This window comes from Solanum dulcamara, chromosome 10 (genome assembly GCF_947179165.1).
Source record: "Solanum dulcamara chromosome 10, daSolDulc1.2, whole genome shotgun sequence".
NCBI lineage: Eukaryota > Viridiplantae > Streptophyta > Magnoliopsida > Solanales > Solanaceae > Solanum > Solanum dulcamara.
In genome coordinates this window covers 73,732,606-73,751,197 of record NC_077246.1, presented here as the reverse complement: position 1 = coordinate 73,751,197, position 18,592 = coordinate 73,732,606, and the positions used below count along the sequence as shown (strand labels likewise).

The following is an 18,592-nucleotide window of genomic DNA, read 5'->3' as shown; positions in this document are numbered from 1 at the left end:
CGAGTGCAGTAACATTTTTGAAGAATTCAAGCAACATGAATATACACCAATTTAATAAATATATGACACATATCTTTGCATATTCTTATCACTAAGTAGTTAATTAATACATATGCTCACTTTAATTTATGGTGTAATTATGATAGATCAGTATGGTTTTACGTAAACACCATGTGCATGTTTATCTTGAGACCTTTAATTAAAAATAAAAACTTACGAATTTACCACAAAGGTTTCAAACAATACTGAATTTTAAACTTTATAAATCTTTTTTCCTTGCAAAAAATATAGTTGTTACACCATGGAATCAATCAAATTGACATAGTAGATAAATTAGAAACACAGAAAACAACAATGAAACATAGAAAACAACAATCGAATTAGATAAATACAATTAGATTTCAACAAGGCTCGATTAATTTTCGCTAGACATAACATCAAAAACATAACTAATACATAGAGAACAAGGAAGTATATAATATATATGCTTTTGGGCCATAACAATCTCACTCGAATTATGAAAATCTACCCATATCAACATAAAATACATAATAAATCCTATTTATTTTGTTATTAGTTTAAGTTTTCAAAAAAAATGTTAATCTTTATTGGTATACCCAAAAAAGAAAACTATTTATCATTGAATATCCATTACTTTCATACCTCTTATTTTTAACTATCTCGCGCATTTGATACAATGATAGTATATAATATATTCTGATGGTATCAAGCAATTTCGCTGAAACGCTGTCTCTTCCTTCTTTTATCATTAAAGTATATCTGATAGTATCAAAAAAGAGTAGTAATGTTGATGTCAGCATGACGTTGTGCGCAGAATTAAAAGGAAAAAAGTGGGGTAAAAGGATAAATAGTTTGGGTCATGAGTCTATTAAGGGTAAATAATTTAAATTTGGTCTAATTTGAGTAAATAGTTTCATAATTGATGTATTCCGGGTAGTTTTCATTTTTTTTTTGGTTCCTTAGTTCTTAACCACGTGGCTTAAACTTCCCAACCCAGCTTCACGCCTCCAAAATTCTCCTCCACCATTTGCTGCCTCCTTGGCGGTTCATCACCCCCTCACCCCCACGCCCACCCCTACCCCCACCCACATAGAAAGGAATTAAACTTTCTTTTTCTCCTTTATTACAATCAATGTTACAGTCTCTCAAGTTAGGCCTATACAATTTCATTATTCCCAATAGGTAATATATATCAGTTTTTATTTTATGTTTTTTTAAAAAAAAAAATTGTTTTCTTGATTATATTTTTTTCTCAAGACTGGACCTTTTTCTCAGTATTGGAGTCATTTTAAGGAAACCCAAGTTTCAGGTTTTGGTTTCTGTGGATTTGACAACAATGGGGTCTGAAAAAAGACCCTTTTCAACCTCATCAGCTACTGCAAAATCAAATGAAACAATGAGTGTTGCCGCTGAAAAGGGTGTTTCAAAGGTTGTTTCTTTATGACCAATTAGTGTCTTTTTCAGCATTTTGAGGATGGTTCAGTAAGAAGGATTTGAGTTTTTATTGTTTGTTTGAGTTTTTATTGTTACATGTAGGTAAATGGTGGCAAAAGTGGGGAGGTTCTTGTGGAGGATATGGAAACAGTAGAGAAAATGACAGTTTCTCAGCTCAGAGTGAAACTTAGGTATATTTTAAAGTACTAACTGTTTGGCATCATATGCTATTATGTTGTAAATGATTCATGTTTTTTGACTTGTCGTTTGCCTCGGTATCTTATTATCTTGTTGTTGTTTCTGTTTGTTGCTTTTACCTCTTTTTCACTGTTTGTTCAGGGGAGGGTTTTTCGGAAACAACCTCTCTACCTTCTCTCAAAGGTAGGGGTAAGGTCTTTCTGAAATAACCTCACTACCTTAGAACCTTGATGACAACACTGAAACGCTTCAGAGCTTAAGCGTGCCTTTCACAACACTGTATAGCATACAGCACTAAGTGATTCATCTGGAACATAACCTCTGTTCTGATGATGTTCCACTTCAGAAATGATTTGTGTGGATAGGAGAGAAGTCTGCAGACTGTATCACCTAGTAATTTACAGCAGCTTTCAATTTGATTATGTGACATGACAGCAAGTTCTGCGTTTTTAGGAGTCTTGGGATTCCTTCCAGAGGTACTAAGAAAGAACTTGTTGCTTCTTTGAAGACTTTCCTCGACAGCAAACTTAACGGTACTCTTTTCATTTTAATTGCAACCAAGCCCATGAAGTAATATCTTTAATTTAGAAACTGATTAACAGTATTTATCTAAGTGGTCATAGTATTATTTTGCGAACTTCTCCAAAATCCAAAATGTAACAGAAAGATACTTTTAACCTGTAACTCTGCTATAGATGCAGGCAATGGATCTGTGGCACAGGAGGATAAAGTATCATCTGAGGGGAGTCTAGAAGTAGCAGATAACCCTTCAAAAAAGAAGTCTAGAAAAGTGTCAAGTAAGAATTGTGACCAAAGTGATGTTGCATCCGAGATTCCTAGTACTCAGCAGACGAAAAAACGAGTGGCAAAAGGACACACCAAGGATACCAGTGTTGACATTATTGTTAAACAAGCTGAAATTACCCAAGAACTTTCCGTTGAATCTAATGACATGAAAGGTAATTGGTATTTTTCATTTTGTCTGGTACATCTTCTTTGCTGTGACAGCAAATTAAATGACGAATAATTTTACAGGCAAGAAAAATGTACGAGCAAAGAGAAAAGTTTCATCGGTGACTGCTTCAGCACACATTGGAGTTTCTGAGGCTGTTGATCTTTCTGTAAATCAATATGAACCTTGGACTATTTTTGCTCACAAGAAGCCCAAAGATGGGTGGATTGTATACAATCCTAAAACAATGAGACCACCTCCTCTTTCTAAAGATACAAAACATGTTAAGTTATTGTCTTGGAATGTCAATGGTTTGAGGGCTCTATTGAAGTTAAAGAATCTTTGCGTACAGCAGCTTGCTGATAGAGAAGATTTTGATGCACTATGCCTACAGGAGACTAAACTACAGGCAAACTCTCGTTTTATGTCTTTTCTGTTTGTAGGGATCAACTTGACATTTTGATAGATATTATCTAACATAAGTTACACATAGTGGCGGAGCCAGGGGTGTGGAAGGGAAACCCCCTTTGCCAGAAAATTATATTGGATATATAACGCTAAAATTATTTTCTTATGTATATACAGTAGACGTTGAACCCCCCTGGCTTCTTCGTGTGTCTACTTTATAGTTTGAGTACCCTTTTTTAAAAATCCTGGCTCCACCGCTGGTTACACACATTTAAAAATTTTATGCATGTAGTTTGTATCCTATCTTTCTCGGTTCTTAGATTATTGGAGTGGATGAAAATAAGGGAAATGGTAGAGAGATAATTGCTTATGCTGTTTGGACATTCTGGAGTGTGCTTCAAATTTCTGCTATGCGATATAATGTAACAGCTGTTTATCTAACTCATCAACCTTACAACATATTGAGATCTTTGTAAACAAACTTAGGATGCAGATGATGCTTCACTCATACAATTATGGTCTTCTTAACAGCAGCATGGTCAATAACCGCAAGACAGTTTATGTTTCATCTCGTTACATATTCTTCTTAATTTCAACTCGGTGAAAGAAACAGTGTCTCTTTTACTACCGCGCGCACAAACACATGTTCATGTACATCCACACACACTCGTATTCATGTATGTGTAACCATTCAGGTTTCTTAAGGTTACAGGTTACAGGTTACAGGTTACTTGCTTCCTAGTTGACACAATTCTTCAAATTTAAGGCGGACTGAGTTCTCAGAATCTAGATTGTGAAGATTACAACAGAAATTGGAGGTTTTCTTTTTTGTTTTTAAACAAGTTCGACAAACTCTTGTTATTTGTGTACTCTGAAAGAGATGGAAAGTTACCATCTAGTGCAACAGTTAAGACCTAAGCTGCTTACAGCCATCAATGAGTTTAGGTCATTAGTGATGGTTTCTGAATACTATGTAGACTACTATGTGACTGATATAAATTTTCCCTTTCAGACGACAAATATTTGTGCTGTCTGGGCTAATTTTTACATCTGACTCTTGAAAGCAGGAGAAAGACGTTGAAGCGATCAAGGAAAGTCTCCAAGACTATAAGAATAGCTTTTGGACGTGCAGTGTCTCTAAGCTTGGGTATTCTGGTACTGCAATCATCTCACGGGTACGATCCTTTGTCCTTCCCACTTCTTCCCATTCTCTTTTTTTCCTTTTATTTTTCTGACTTCCTTCTTCATAGACTGGTCAAATTATCTAACTCCGCCATCCTTGCACTGAACATAGACCTCTAAATACACCTGTCCATAAGTGTAAAACCTGAATTGCAGAAGTTAGAGGGGAAAAGGAGAAGAAAGAACGGCGAAAATTAGCTACTTTCATAACTCCACAATAAATGTACATTTTCTTCATCCACGGGTATTTCTGTGCAATGAAACTCAGTTTGATCTTCTTTATTTGAGATTGTTTTTCCTATATGAATTATGATATCTGTTTTTATTTCAAGCCCTACATTGGGTGCCTTATTTTGGTCTCTGAGAAATATTTTTTACTTATAGAGAAGAAGGAAGAAGATTGAGCATCTATGCCTTTTTTCCTTGAATTGTTTTTGGTTTGTTTGGTATATATGACCAGTATTATCCTTTTGTTTGCGTCTTTTAACAGATTAAACCACTTTCTATCAAATATGGTCTTGGCATACCTGATCATGATACCGAAGGACGACTTGTCACAGTGGAATTTGACAACTTCTATTTACTGTGTGGATATGTTCCAAATTCTGGTGATGGACTACGACGATTGGTAGTTACCTACGTTTTTTTTTCTAATCTCTTCTTGCATTTGTTATGTTATGTTATGTTATGCATTTCCTCTTACGGACATGACTAACAAGATGTACTTTACCAGACATACAGAATTACAGAGTGGGATCCTTCTCTTGGCAATTACATGAAAGTAAGTGTTGCTTTCTTTACTGATATCTTATGCACCATGTATCATTTCTCTATCAGGTACCTCAATTTTCAAAAAAACATTATTCTTCTGTGGCTTTGCAGGAGCTAGAAAAGTCAAAACCTGTTGTTTTGACCGGTGATCTAAATTGCGCCCACGAGGAGATAGATATTTATAATCCTGCGGTAAGTTTTTTTATTGTCACGTCCTATCATGTAAATGATGCAGAAGCAGTTTATGCTTATGTGAACGATACATCACTCTAAGTGACTCTTGATATCTAGTTGTAAGAGAGGATACAAAATAACATCAATAATGCCCCCAAGAGAACAAAATAAAAGCTACAACGAAGCAAGCATTAGATCAGATTGAAACGATACTGCTCCCTCCGTTTCAGTTTTCTTGTCTTGCTTTCCTTTTTACTCGGTTTCATTGGTTAAAATACAATGAAGTATTGGAAAATATCAATTCCAACACAATGATTTGACTTTGCAACTTAAGGATTGCTGTTTGCTTGTGGATTTTAGCATTGTCTTCAGTTGTTAGCTTAGCTTACTGAAGTTGCATTTTTGTTTTGATGTAATTCCAATTCACCGTTTCTGATGTTTTTCCTACATTTTCTTAGGGAAATAAAAGAAGTGCAGGCTTTACTGAAGAAGAAAGACAGTCCTTTGAAACGAACTTTCTAAACAAGGGGTTTGTAGATACATTCAGGAAGCAGCATCCTGGCGTCGTTGGTTATACTTACTGGGGTTATCGCCATGGTGGACGTAAATCTAATAAAGGTATTTAAAAAATTATTCTATTATGGTGCTATTAACTTGTCCTCAGCTTTCATTGAGCTGTTCTTATTATGACAAACTAAGAAAACCAAAAACATGCCTCAGTTTGTGCTTCTTCATGTACTCTTCTCAGTAGCCCCTACAAGTAGATATTTCCATGTGTGTCATTTTGTTTTACTGCCTAGTGAAATGACAACATTGCCCATTTGACAGTGGTCATTGTTGAAGTACAACTTTTAAGTTTGAACTCTGGTACTTGCTTGTGGATTAGAGTCCCAACCAATGTGGGGAAAGGACTGGTAGTTTGCTTAATATGGACTCGGGCAATCCTCCCCTTATGAGCTAGCTTTTGGCGTTGAGTTAGGCCCAAGTGCCATATCTTTACATTCACTATCTTGGGCTTGTGTGAACCTTGAGCTTTATGCCAATACATTTATTAGCAACTTAAGATACTTGTATCAGGTTGTTAGCTGGAGTTAACTATCTTGGCAGATGGGCTCCTAGACCTTACGCCTAATACAATTTAGCTAGTTGGATACTTCCGTCAGGTTGTTAGCTTGAGTTAACTATCTTGGTGAGATGGGCTCCTAAAGCTTTACGCCCAAAACATTTAGCTTCTTAGACACTTGTACTAGATTGTCAACTATCTTGAGCTGATGGCGTTCCAGAACCTTATGCCAGACTTTTAACAACCTAGACTTTTTTTTGCATCTTTTTCCCATCTGGGATATAAAATGGCAGGATGGCGGCTCGACTACTTCCTTGTTTCAGAATGCATTGCTGACAAGGTGCACGACGCATACATTCTCCCAGATGTCGATGGCAGTGATCACAGTCCCATTGGCCTTGTCCTGAAGCTGTAGTAGGTTTCAAGTACCAGCCATCTTTTTTGCTAATTCCATCATCTTTGATCGTCTTCTCGAAGATGGAACCATAACAAGAAAACGCGACGGAGAATATTTTCAAGAAGCTAACATGGAGTATAGATATTTGGCTCATAAGGATTTTTGACATATAAATGATGAATCCTGATTTTTTGAAGTGGCATATACAGGATTCTCATTTGTTCTGCTATTTTTGATGTCTTGTTGATTCACAAAGGAAGCAAATGTTAGTGTCATAATACTCCTGTTGCAACTTCTGTCATTTTGTTTAACCCTACACTAATTCAGATTTTTATCGTAGAAAGCAAATGTGAATGTCATAATATAAGCAAAGAAATCATGTTGATGACCATTAAAAAGAGAACAAGTAGCAACAATAAATTCACACAAGCCAGCTACTCCTATAGTCAAAGAAAAAAATAGTAGGGCTTGTTTGGTTGGGCAGTAAGTTATCTCGAAATTAATTATTTCGGTATTAATTATTCTATCCTCAATGTGGATAAAAATGATATTACAATTTTGGAATAATTAATTTTGCAATAACTTATCTTGTGATTTTATCTCAACTAAATATATCTCAGAAATCAATTATCCTTTATTTTTCATATCAAACAAGTCATAAGAGAATAACAGTAACAACATTAATAAGGGGGGACTATCAAGGGTTGTGGTGCAGTGATGAAACTGTTTCATCCTTAATCATAAGTCTCGGGTTCGAACTTTTTGTATGCGTGATTCAAATTTTATCGAGGCTCCACGAACTCTGGACACCGAATGAAAAATGCTCGATCTTAATATTATCTCGATAAATTAAAAGATGAATCATATTTTGTCTAATTTCTTCTTGTCATTTTTTTAAAAATCTAATTCTAGCTCGTTTATATCCACTATAATCAACTTGTTACCCCCGGTCACTGCGACATCTGAGAAAGAAAAAATAAAACTTGATCTCCATTTTTGAAGCAACACATGGACCCCACAGATGACAAATTCATCTGACGTGTCTAAATTCTATTGAATTTCAAGTGTACATACACCAAAAAATAATTAATTAAGTAAATAATAACAAAATATAAGAAACTAATATTAAAAAAATAAAAATAAAAATTCAGACCCAAAATGACAAGAGTCTCCCACAAGTGACACACAGTGAGAGAGAGAGAGAGAGATCGAAACAATGGCAGCTAAAAAACGACCGTCAACGGCGGCGCCGGCGACCGTGAATAAGACGGAATCATCCATAAACACCAAAAATCCTAAATCCGGTGACGAACCTCCCATAGCGCCGGCAAAAGTTTACTTAATTTTTAAAATCTCTTTGATATTCTTAATACCGTACTTCTACTTGATATTCTACCACTACGAAATCACATCGGAGCTCCGACGATCGATTCTCATTAATGCAATTGTTAGCTTGATCGGATTCTTCGTCACCGTTACTATGATTCCTGTTGCATCTAAGTATGTGTTGAGAAGGAATTTGTTTGGATATGATATCAACAAAAAAGGCACTCCTCAAGGCTCTGTCAAAGTGTTAGTTTTTTCTTCTTCTTAGAATTGAAGTTTAATTTACTTGAAGTTAATGCAGTAGTACTGATTTGAATTTTTTATGCCTTAATTTTTGATTTTGATAGTCTTAGTTTGAATTGGTTTGTTTGGAAGTAAAAAAATGTGAAGCTTCTATTTTAAAGCTTTTCATTTATGCTCATCACACAACATGTAATATGGCTGCACTGTAAATACTACCCCGTTTCAATTTGTTTGTCTGGTTTTGACTTGGCATGGAGTTTAGAAAGTGAGGAAGACTTTTGAATCTTGTGGTCTTAAACAAAGATAAGTAGAATGTACCAAAATATTTTTTTAATCATGTGGTGTTAAACATGTCACATGGAAAGTTGGAATTAAAAAGTTACTAGGAAAGGAAAGAGACATTCTTTTTTATACGGAGTAAAAAGGAAAGTAAGACAAACAAATTGAAACGAGGGAGTACCAGCTTTCACCTAATGCTGGGAATTTATAAAATTTCACTTTACTGATAAAAAAGAATGAGCATAGACCATTCTGGGACTGCCTAAAATGGAGGTAGGACTTCTTTTCTGTGACAAGTTGAGTAATTTGATGGACTCAGTGAAGAGAGACAGGAGAGTGGGTTTTTTAGTTAAGAACCAACTTCAATTATGTTATGTAGTGTATGACTAAGCAATTTATGAGTGATCCCGTATTGTTTTTTCGCAGACCTGAATCACTAGGTATTATTGTTGGGGCTGTGTTCTTGGTCGTGGCTATCTTGTTTCAATATTTCAACTTCACATCTGATTCAAATGTAAGTAAAGTTGCAAGCTTTGTGGTTTCTTTTGGAGTTTTTTATTCGTTGATGATCTGCTTTACATCTTGATAACTGCTTTTGTTGATTTACTTTTTCTGGCATAATTTTGTGTTTTCCTTTCTTGCTTGCGAATTGTGAGAACTTCCATAAGAAACACTTTTTCCTCCATTTAAAGGCGAGAAAAAACAGTGCCAAAGATTGATCCATACTGACATTGAGCCTATAAGCAAGTGTTTGACTATATTCTTTCTTCATTTCTTCAAAGGATTATATTAAAATAGTTCATGATTCATCAGTCCCAAACAAGTTGTGATCGGCTATATGAATCCTCACTAACCATTATGTTCATTGACTTGAAAGAATTGTAGTTGTAAGGTTAAAGAGAATAAACGTATTCAGTATTCATTAGTTGTAGTGTTCCAAGTTGCTGGTTTATTGCTTTTTGGGGGAAAATACTACTAACCTGTAACCGAACGCATGAAATTTTCAAAATCGGAGGGACAGGGTTGTGACTATGAAAAAGAAAAACACATTACAACAACGTGGTAGATATTGAAAGATCACTCAAAATGCATAAAATGGAGCCAATCATGTGATATTTTCAAAAATTGGCGGACAGTGTTGTGACTGAAAAAGAGAAGACACACCACACACTTCGCTATTATTAAGGGATCACTCAAATAGTGGGATCAGTACTAAATCAATAAATTCAATTCATATGTGAATCGTGTAATAGTCATATTAAAAGTGTTGCTCCCATTAATATTACTTAGCTGCACCTTCTTTTTTTCCTTGTCAAAAAAATGTTGTTCCAGCTGTTGACTTTGAATTTGGCAGTGGCTTGTTGAGTACAATGCTGCATTATCTTCAATCTGCTTCATGATGTTGCTTGGGTTTGTGGATGATGTCCTTGATGTACCTTGGAGAGTGTAAGCATTTCTATCGTATCTAAAGTCTTTCTCTGATGCAACTGGGGACCTTTTGAAATCTTTTCAGCTTAGATTCTTATGAAGTTCATGTAATTTCTTGAAATAGGAAACTGCTGTTACCCTCCATTGCAGCTCTTCCATTGTTGATGGCATATGCTGGGCATACAACTATTATTATACCGAAGCCCCTAGTATCATATGTTGGATTAGAGATCTTGGATCTAGGTAAGCATCGTATGATTTCTTTGTGCTTCTATAGGAAGTCCTTAAGTTGGAGTTTCCCATATTGATGAAGCACTCAAAAGTTTAAAATGCACACTTAACATGCTTAAAGTGTATGGATATAATTCTTTACCATTTCATACTTTGATTCTTTCCATTTGTTGACTTCAGTTCGGTTCTTCATTCTCTCTGGTTTGACAGGATGTATCTACAAATTATATATGTGGCTATTGGCAATATTTTGCACAAATTCGATCAATATCCACGCTGGTATCAATGGCCTAGAAGTTGGGCAGACAGCCGTTATTGCAGCTGCTGTAAGCTTGAACTGTTCTCTATTTATCACTTGGACGATTGAATGTCATCTAACTCTAGAGTAATTACAGATTTTGATACACAACATCATGCAAATTGGAGCATCTGCTGATCCTGAATACAAACAAGCCCATGCTTTTTCCATTTACCTTGTTCAGCCAATGCTTGCTACTTCCTTGGCTTTACTTTCATACAACTGGTAAAATTTCATCGTGGGATAATCTCTGAGTTCTCCTCAGCAATATGTTTTACTTAGTACTTACACTTGCTACTATCATTGTAGGTATCCTTCCTCAGTTTTCGTTGGTGATACCTTTACATATTTTGCTGGAATGACCATGGCAGTGGCTGGAATCTTGGGTCACTTTAGGTACATCTTCCTGCCTGTTTCTTGCAATTACGTTCAGTGGTGCTTCTGTTAGTCTTTTGCTTGAACCATTTGATTGCTTCTTTGATGTTTTAGAAAGAAAAAAAAAGGTCATCCCATTTTCCCTTGTCAGTTTGACTTTGTGACATAGTGATTCCAAGGGAGGATGGAGCACCCTCGTTGGCTGATGACTATGAATCCCAAGTTTTTCCAACAAGTGACTGGAGTATTGTGTGAACAACAGAGTATTGTCTTTATCAGAAAAAAGTGTCTAGACTATTGTTGTTGAAAAGTGGAAGCAAAGAATGACATCCTTAGACAATTTGAATATTATTTTATTAATGAAACAAGTTCTTTCTCAAAAAAAAAAAGGGCACCAAAACGGTGCCAAACCTGTTCACAAAGGGCTTAGCAAACAAGCCTATATCAAGGGAAAACTACCCATACTTGAAAAAGAAAAAAAGAAAAAAAGTGAAGAGATTTTTAACTCACAAATCCATAAAGTTCTCAAGAAGTCGACTTGGCTGAGTTGAGGATCCCCTTGACAGTAGTGAAATGAAACTGTGAACAGTGAACACTAGTTTTGGCTGAGTTGAGGATCTCATTGATGTATTAAATTGTTAATTGAAGTGAAATCTTCAAACTTGTCTAGATCATAGAGTGATATAATAGTTGAAATACATTAAGCGTATTGAGATGTACCAAAACACTTAAAGCGTCACATAAACTGTCAGATCGAGTATCACCATTTTATTGATTGTACAAATGATCTTTAGTTTCTGTACCTGTGAAGATATTTGTTTAAGTTTCTTCATCTGAAACTTCAAACTAATGTGTCTAGTTTTGTCTATTTCCTTTCAGTGAAACACTGCTTATATTCTTTTTGCCGCAAGTTCTGAACTTCCTACTATCACTACCTCAGGTTCTCTCTCTCTCTCTCTCTCTCTCTCTGTGTGTGTGTGTGTGTGTATGCAATCCTTCTTGCAAAATAAATGATATTTTTAAAACTAATTCCGGATCTCCAACTACTCGCAACTCCCTTGAATTCCTTTCAGCTTGCTGGTATTGTACCTTGTCCAAGGCATCGGCTCCCTAAGTAAGTTCTCTAATTGAAGCAGCTTAAGTTTTGGAATTCCCGTTTGACTCTGGACTAACTAATCTTGTGTACCCTATCAGATTTGATCCTCAGACCGGCTTATTGACCGGGACAAATGATGGGACCTTAGTGAACTTATTCTTAAGACAATTGGGCAGAATGTCAGAACAGTCCCTTTGTATCGCGCTACTAGTCTTCCAGGTAAATAACTTGTTCTTTCTTTCTCTTCTTTTCATTTTTTTCTCATCTATAAACCAACAGGAGTGTTCAGTTGCTTTCTTGTTCTAGTCTGCAGTCATTGCCTGTTACCTCAAACAATTGTTCTTAAATCACAAAAATGGTGATATATTTCTAGTTAGTCAGCGTATTTATGATAACATTAACGCTGATCGTAGCATTCTCAATCATTGAGCTCGTGAACTGCTTCTACATGATCTCGTCAGATAAGTTCTTATACATGGAAGGATTGTCAAGAGTAACAAATGTATATCTTGCAGGCAATTTGCTGCGGCTTTTGTTTTCTGCTGAGATGGCTCCTTACGGGTTGGTACAAATGAAGCTGTGACACGAGAACAGCCATTTCAATTGAACAAATTCCATCGGTAGATTAACTTAAGCCTTGCGTGAAGAGGTCTTTATTTTATGAAAAAACGACGATACAATACTTTGAAGAAAGTGATAGCCATATACATTCATGCATGATAATTGGAGCTTGTAACCTATACTGATTCCCTAGGAGAATTTTGTTAGAAACTGCATTGTCACAGGTTGTAATTTGATTATTTTGAACGCTTCGTAACATCTATTAGAATAATTAACTTGAAATCTTTTGAAAATTATTTACAACCACTGATGAAAGATTGTTCGAAAAGTTAATAATTAGTCCCCCTTTTTTAGAAGTTTTGAAGCAGAAATCACTCATGTATGCAAGTTTCTATATGCCATTGTAACTATCAGTTCAACTTCGTAGTAAAATCCTACAAGCACGGTCTAGAAAGGTAGAATGTACATAGACTTTACTCTTACTTTGTGTGAGCTAGAGAGGTTGTTTCTGATAAACCTTCGTCTCGAGAATATCATTTACAAATGAAAAAGCAAAAGATACGGTGAAAATATTGTGGAAAAGAAAGGTACAAACAACAAAAATAGTGAAAATAATCCAAATAACAGAACGAGACGCTCTAAGCTAGAACCATGCTAGTATATATACACAAAGCATCCAACGAAAAATAATTTCTTTTTTGGTTTGTTTTATCAACAATATTTTAGAGATACGGTTTTGTTTGAGAACTAAAATTACCTTTTGGCATCTCAAGTTTCTGAACAACTTATAATACAGTAGAATTTTCTCAGAATGTTGTTAAATTTCTCCATCTTGTTGAAGCATTCAATACAAGAGAGTTATCTCATAAATGCACTGAATCTGCAATTGCTTACAATGAAGAACTCTATTAGCATAACATGAATCTTCATCAGACTTTCTAGAGATAACTTAGTGAAGCATCACAGTTTGTCAAGGAATTGTGTAAAATACTTGCAGTACAAGAACTGTCTCGTGACGTTCTGAACCCAACTCACGGATCAGCAAATAACCAAATCCTTGGGTCCTTCCTGAGCAGTAGAGGATGTTGCTACTTCATTGGTTGACGAAGGCTTTACAAAATACAGAATGAGCAAAGGGCCTATTTGCTTCAATTTTCTACAGAGATTCTTAACACATAAATCAGCATACTCAACTCTTCTTGATGATCTCAGAAAATGGCAAGACACCAACAAACTAAGCAAGGTGAAAATTTAGTCGATATCCATTTTCTCTTCCTTCTCAATGTTTTTGCTTGACCATAGCTTGATTGTTCGATCATAAGACACAGTGGTGATGAATTGCCCATCTGGCACCAAATAAAAGAGAGATAGACAAATAAGCATATGTGAAATGTGAAGCAAAGGTTTGAGATTCTAGAAATATCAGTTTCTCCTTTTTTTTGGCAGAGGGTGGATAGCATGGAATAAGCCCGTCATAGACAACACTTCTTTATTAAAATTAAGAGAAGCATGGCAAAATATAGTTCCAAAATAATTTAGGGGACCAGCATAAAATTACCACGAAGTAAATGATAACTGAAAGGCAGAGAAAACAGCAAATACTTCACGATCTAGAGCAAGTGGCTATGTTCCAAATTATAAGGTATGCTTATCATTAAACATTAGTACAATGATAACAGAGGATGAGGGACAAGATTTGGTCCAATAATTAAAGCTCAGGTTTAGTGAAATTACCAAAGGTGTGCTATGACATACGCCACATCATTTATATCTCCACTTATTTCACATCTCTCTGATAGGAAGTGAAAGATAATCATAAATCTGACCGTACCAATGCTTTGGGTTCTGGAAGTGGGTTAACGTCTATCCTACCATAAATGGGATCACAAGGCAAGACATCTCAGACTGTAAAAAAAGAACCAACACCAATAGCTACACCGTCGTACCAGGTTAATGCATTATTATTTCTGTATAGCTTAAGAAAGCATAGGAGACGCACAATTATTGTGTTGAGAGGAATGGTGGGCTTACTACCAAAGAGGCAAAACATATAATAACCTCAAACCTTATTCTTCTTAAATGCCTTTAAGATACTGTTCCACTCCACAAAAAGGTAACAATAGCTTGAAATTAAATGGAACTTACCTGCCGCAACATCCAATGACATGATTTTTGCTTCATGACCAGAGAGTGTCTTTACAGGCTTGAAATCCCTTGGTGACCAAACCTGAAATATAAGTTTAAGATTTTAAAACATAAAAACAAGCAAGGAAAAAAGATCCAAGAAGCAGCACAATCATGAAAGACTTTAGTTATACCTTAGCAGTCATATCATAGGAAGCTGTAGCCAAAAAGTATCCCTCCTGAGGCTCAAACTTAACTTGAGAGATAAGATTGGAGTGAGCTGGTATGATGTAAGAAGATCTTCTCTGCCTTAAGTCCCAAATACGACAGGTATTATCTTCACCACCACTAGCCAAATGATAACCATTCGGAGAAAAACTGACACCAAGAACCTGGAACCAATAAATAAAATAAGTAGCAGAATTCATATTTTATGTCTTCTCCTAATCCCTAAAGCATACGAGGGAAAAGGACACACATCAAGACAGACTAACCGGTTTAACATGGCCTTCTAGAGCAAGAATACTTCGTCCAGTCCTTAAATCCCACACTCGAACAAGTGCATCCAACCCGCATGATGCCACTAATGAACCGTCATGGTGAAAAGACAATCCATAAACACTCCTACTGTGACCTTCTTGCAAAAGCAGCTCTTCACCACTCTCCACATTCCATAATCTCCAAGTTTTGTCAAAGCTAGCTGTGCCCAAGTATTTTCCGGAAGGATGAAAAGCAATCCGAGCTAGACGGTCCAAATGTCCCTCGAACGTTCTGAGGAGAGAACCTTCTGAGTTCCATAACCTTGCGGTCTTGTCAGCAGATGCAGTAGCTAAATAATTGCTTGTTGGAGAGAACACAACATCAGTAGCTCGTTCAGTGTGACCTTTCAGAGTGGAAACCTTTTGCACTTGAGGCATACTCCATATCTTTGCTATTCCACTCAGAGAACTGAGTAAAGGAGAAAAGGGGAAAAAAGTGTCATGGTGTTGCTTGAATCCATAATTGTAACTCATCACTGTTAAAAGACACTCTAATAAAAGCATGACAATTTTTTGCTTACGGGAATAAAAAATCCTACTTCCAGTTCATTTGATATGATCTTGAAACAATCGAAGAACATCTAATTGTTAGATTTAATATGGGAATCAACAACTACATCTCAGTCCCAAGCAAGCTGGGGTCAACTATATGAATCCCCACTAACCATGAATTTTCACAAGATTTAATAGGGAATTGCAGGCAAAAAAAATAAATTAAAGCAGCATATTCCACTCATATGAGTCAGTAGAGGTGAAAAATAGAATTGGGGAACACTAACAAGTTTTTAAGTATATGAATCTATACTGAAACCTGCAGTTATCCAACTAATAACAATCCATGGATTCTATCCCACCCACCTGCAAAGTCCCCACCCCCCAAAAGAAAAGAACAAGGAAAAGAGCACCGTCTAAATAACAAAAAATTGGGAGTGGGGTTAGGGTCATGTAAAGAAAGATAGACAAGCAGAGAAGAATACCAGGTCGCAAGCATCTTTCCATCATGTGAAAGCGAGCATCCAAAAAGGGGTCGATCGTCTCCCATTTCACTACAATCAAGGGCCAGGCTCCCTGCTTGCTTTAAAGCCCAATCAACCTCTGCATCAACATCTTCATCTGGATCATCTCTTTTCCTCCTTGCGCGATGGAGACGTAAAGCTGACTTAACTAAAGAATACTTTGCGATTTCTACCCTAGCATCTAAAAGTGCTTTTGATCCTTCTGTGTAAAAAGGGTATTGAATATCCTCCTCCTCTGCTGGTGCAGCAGAAGCTGCTTCTTCATCCTCATGAGCTTTCATCAGCTTTTCCAGCTGCCCCTCTGCATCAAGCCTTGCCATAAGCATCCGCAGTCGATCCCTTCTTTCCATCTCCCTTTCTCCAAAGAGAGTTATGGGTTCGCCAAGCCTTCGAAGTCGAGCTCGAACGGCCATATCATTTGTAGGAACTGCTAATGCAGCAGCACGTCTCTTCATGAGAAGCTCCTGCAGGGCCTTTTCCTGCCTCTCTCGGACAATTCTACTCTCCTCGGAGATCTCATATTCTTGAGTGGATCCCCCAGCACCACGACCGGATCCCATTTCTTCAAGGTCTGAATCTGAATCACTCACTTGCATTTCTCCATTCTGTGCTACCGGAGGCCTAAGGACAGGTGGGCGAACAGGCAATGGAGCTAATGGGGGAAGAATAGAGGTGGGAACTGCAGGCCTTGGAGCAATTGCAGGAACAACAGGAGGAAGGATAACCGTTGGAACAACTGGTGGAGTAACAGGTGGGACTGTTTGAAGATTAACTGCACCTATAGCATTACCCACAGTTGAATTATCATCAACTAGAGTCGAAGGTTCTGTAGTTGAAACAGGAACTTCATCCTCAGCATCCATAGCATCCATACCCTGATCAAAGAGAAGTCCAAACAATGAATACAACTAAAAGCAAACGGAACCATTCACTTCAGACATCAATCAGCAATAATTATAAACCTACTTCCTGACTGAGAAGTTTAAGAATTTATTTTGCCCCTATTTATACAGCTAATTTCCAGAAGCCATTTCTCTTTGACTTATGCAATCCAGCCCATAGGCCAAATAACGAATTCCCAACTCATCTACCTCAAGTTTCAGCCTTGTTTTGTGAGTTTTACCAGATTTTGTTAAAACAATCAGCTAAATGAACACTTGTTCATGCATATTAAACGGAAAAGTGATGCTCAATGTTCAAATCAACTATAGCAAGTAGATAAAAACACAATTGCACCAAACACAAGTATTCTAAAAAAACATTTACAAAATTGAATCAGAATGGCTCACAGATTCAATAATTGTAACTTCTTTTTATCATAGGGTTCACATCCAGTGAAGGTGCAGAACAATGCTCGACATAGCACACTGATTTGTTGAGAAATCAAACTGTTCTTTGTTGGATTAATTTCTCAAATAACTAGCTGTATGACTCGCATTAGCTCAAAGTAGACAGCAAAAATCGCCGATAGGACTTTGAATCAGAGTCCAACCAATTAGTTCTTACAATGGAAGTTGCTAAATAGAGTCAAAGATAGAGACTTACAGACGTCGACGGAATATGCTAGTCGGTGTTGCCAAGGAGATGTAGACTTCACGGTGCCGGCGGTGACGGTGTTGGCGCTCCGGCGGAGGAGCAGCAGGGAGGAGGGTTTATCAACGGGGAGAGAGAAGAGAGGTTAATGGGAAAAAGGGGGGAAAAGGGGGAAATAAAGACAAATATTATAATTAAGGAAATATAAAAGAAAAATGAAAAATATGAGTTTTTTTTGTGTCTTATAATTAAATTAAAAATGGATCTCTCACACGACTCGCTTCTATTCTGATCGTCGCTATTATGAAATTCACATAAAAACGCTAGCAGAAAAGGTGATTCTAATGATTCCAAACCTTCATAAGAGACGAATTACTCTCATAGATAAACATAAAATAAATAATATCGAGTTGATGATATAAAGAATTAAACAAATATAATTTAATCTCCAATTAATAATATGGAGATTAGCAATGCATGAATTTTCCTTGTGAAATATTAGCTTGAATTTAAGTATAAATTATGTTTAAAAATTTTCTATTACGATAATTATCTTTGTCAATTTAGAGTTTTAAATCCATGAGAAAAAAATATATATTCTATATTATATCATGCATATGGGTATTATATTTTAAATCAACGTGGAATTAGTGCTATAAAGTTAAGCATAATTGGGTAAAATATATTTCCAAAATATAATTCAAATTTCAGTGTAATAATCAAGTATTAGTGGGTATGACAATGCTAAATTTAGCATATTCCTTTCTATGTTGAGCAATATGCTCATGCATTACTATATATTTTATATGTATAATCCTATAAAGTATGATTTTAAGGTTACACAATTTTTTATCTCTATCACATAGATAGCAAAATTATATTATTTTTAATAAATTCTTGACTCAAAACAAACACAATCTAAAAGAAAATGTAATGAAAGTAA

The 18,592-nt window shown here is 36.1% G+C and overlaps 3 protein-coding genes across 5 annotated transcripts; 2 read left to right on the top strand and 1 right to left on the bottom strand.

Moving 5' to 3' along the window:
* The first annotated feature begins 1,000 nt into the window (after positions 1 to 1,000).
* On the top strand, positions 1,001 to 6,896 carry LOC129870745 (DNA-(apurinic or apyrimidinic site) endonuclease, chloroplastic). 3 transcript variants are annotated; one of them, XM_055945602.1, is made up of 12 exons: positions 1,001 to 1,203; positions 1,297 to 1,450; positions 1,558 to 1,646; positions 2,107 to 2,186; positions 2,355 to 2,612; positions 2,689 to 3,014; positions 4,081 to 4,188; positions 4,686 to 4,823; positions 4,929 to 4,976; positions 5,078 to 5,158; positions 5,599 to 5,758; positions 6,497 to 6,896. In XM_055945602.1, the coding sequence occupies exons 1-12, from the start codon at positions 1,154 to 1,156 to the stop codon at positions 6,616 to 6,618; spliced, it is 1,614 nt and encodes a 537-aa protein (XP_055801577.1). In that variant the 5' UTR covers positions 1,001 to 1,153; the 3' UTR covers positions 6,619 to 6,896. The 3 variants fall into 3 exon arrangements, with proteins under 3 accessions (XP_055801577.1, XP_055801576.1, XP_055801578.1); XM_055945601.1 differs by having other exon boundaries at positions 1,002 to 1,203; positions 2,349 to 2,612; XM_055945603.1 differs by having other exon boundaries at positions 1,003 to 1,203; positions 1,331 to 1,450; positions 2,349 to 2,612.
* An 844-nt stretch (positions 6,897 to 7,740) lies between these two features.
* On the top strand, positions 7,741 to 12,736 carry LOC129871284 (uncharacterized). The gene is made up of 11 exons (XM_055946188.1): positions 7,741 to 8,172; positions 8,875 to 8,962; positions 9,803 to 9,894; positions 10,001 to 10,119; positions 10,318 to 10,433; positions 10,503 to 10,630; positions 10,715 to 10,801; positions 11,660 to 11,720; positions 11,854 to 11,894; positions 11,975 to 12,095; positions 12,392 to 12,736. The coding sequence occupies exons 1-11, from the start codon at positions 7,817 to 7,819 to the stop codon at positions 12,449 to 12,451; spliced, it is 1,269 nt and encodes a 422-aa protein (XP_055802163.1). The 5' UTR covers positions 7,741 to 7,816; the 3' UTR covers positions 12,452 to 12,736.
* A 492-nt stretch (positions 12,737 to 13,228) lies between these two features.
* Positions 13,229 to 17,826, bottom strand: LOC129870768 (U4/U6 small nuclear ribonucleoprotein PRP4-like protein). The gene is made up of 6 exons (XM_055945630.1): positions 17,662 to 17,826; positions 16,078 to 16,991; positions 15,056 to 15,509; positions 14,756 to 14,953; positions 14,583 to 14,664; positions 13,229 to 13,783 (listed from the first exon to the last, which is right to left on the bottom strand). Exons 2-6 carry the CDS (start codon positions 16,986 to 16,988, stop codon positions 13,689 to 13,691), a joined length of 1,740 nt encoding a protein of 579 aa, XP_055801605.1. The 5' UTR covers positions 16,989 to 16,991; positions 17,662 to 17,826; the 3' UTR covers positions 13,229 to 13,688.
* Positions 17,827 to 18,592: the final 766 nt, after the last annotated feature.

Bases quoted from the DNA above. Each gene is read 5' to 3' on its own strand.
- LOC129870745 (XM_055945601.1), top strand. From the start codon at position 1,154: ATGTTACAGTCTCTCAAGTTAGGCCTATACAATTTCATTATTCCCAAT. The intron at 2,613-2,688 runs GTAATTGGTATT...ATAATTTTACAG, and splicing joins TGAATCTAATGACATGAAAG to GCAAGAAAAATGTACGAGCA. The intron at 4,977-5,077 runs GTAAGTGTTGCT...GTGGCTTTGCAG, and splicing joins CTCTTGGCAATTACATGAAA to GAGCTAGAAAAGTCAAAACC.
- LOC129871284 (XM_055946188.1), top strand. From the start codon at position 7,817: ATGGCAGCTAAAAAACGACCGTCAACGGCGGCGCCGGCGACCGTGAAT. The intron at 10,120-10,317 runs GTAAGCATCGTA...CTGGTTTGACAG, and splicing joins ATTAGAGATCTTGGATCTAG to GATGTATCTACAAATTATAT. The intron at 10,802-11,659 runs GTACATCTTCCT...ATTTCCTTTCAG, and splicing joins GGAATCTTGGGTCACTTTAG to TGAAACACTGCTTATATTCT.
- LOC129870768 (XM_055945630.1), bottom strand. From the start codon at position 16,988: ATGGATGCTATGGATGCTGAGGATGAAGTTCCTGTTTCAACTACAGAA. The intron at 14,665-14,755 runs GTATAACTAAAG...CTTATATTTCAG, and splicing joins CCTATGATATGACTGCTAAG to GTTTGGTCACCAAGGGATTT. The intron at 13,784-14,582 runs GTAAGTTCCATT...ATTTGGTGCCAG, and splicing joins GTCATTGGATGTTGCGGCAG to ATGGGCAATTCATCACCACT.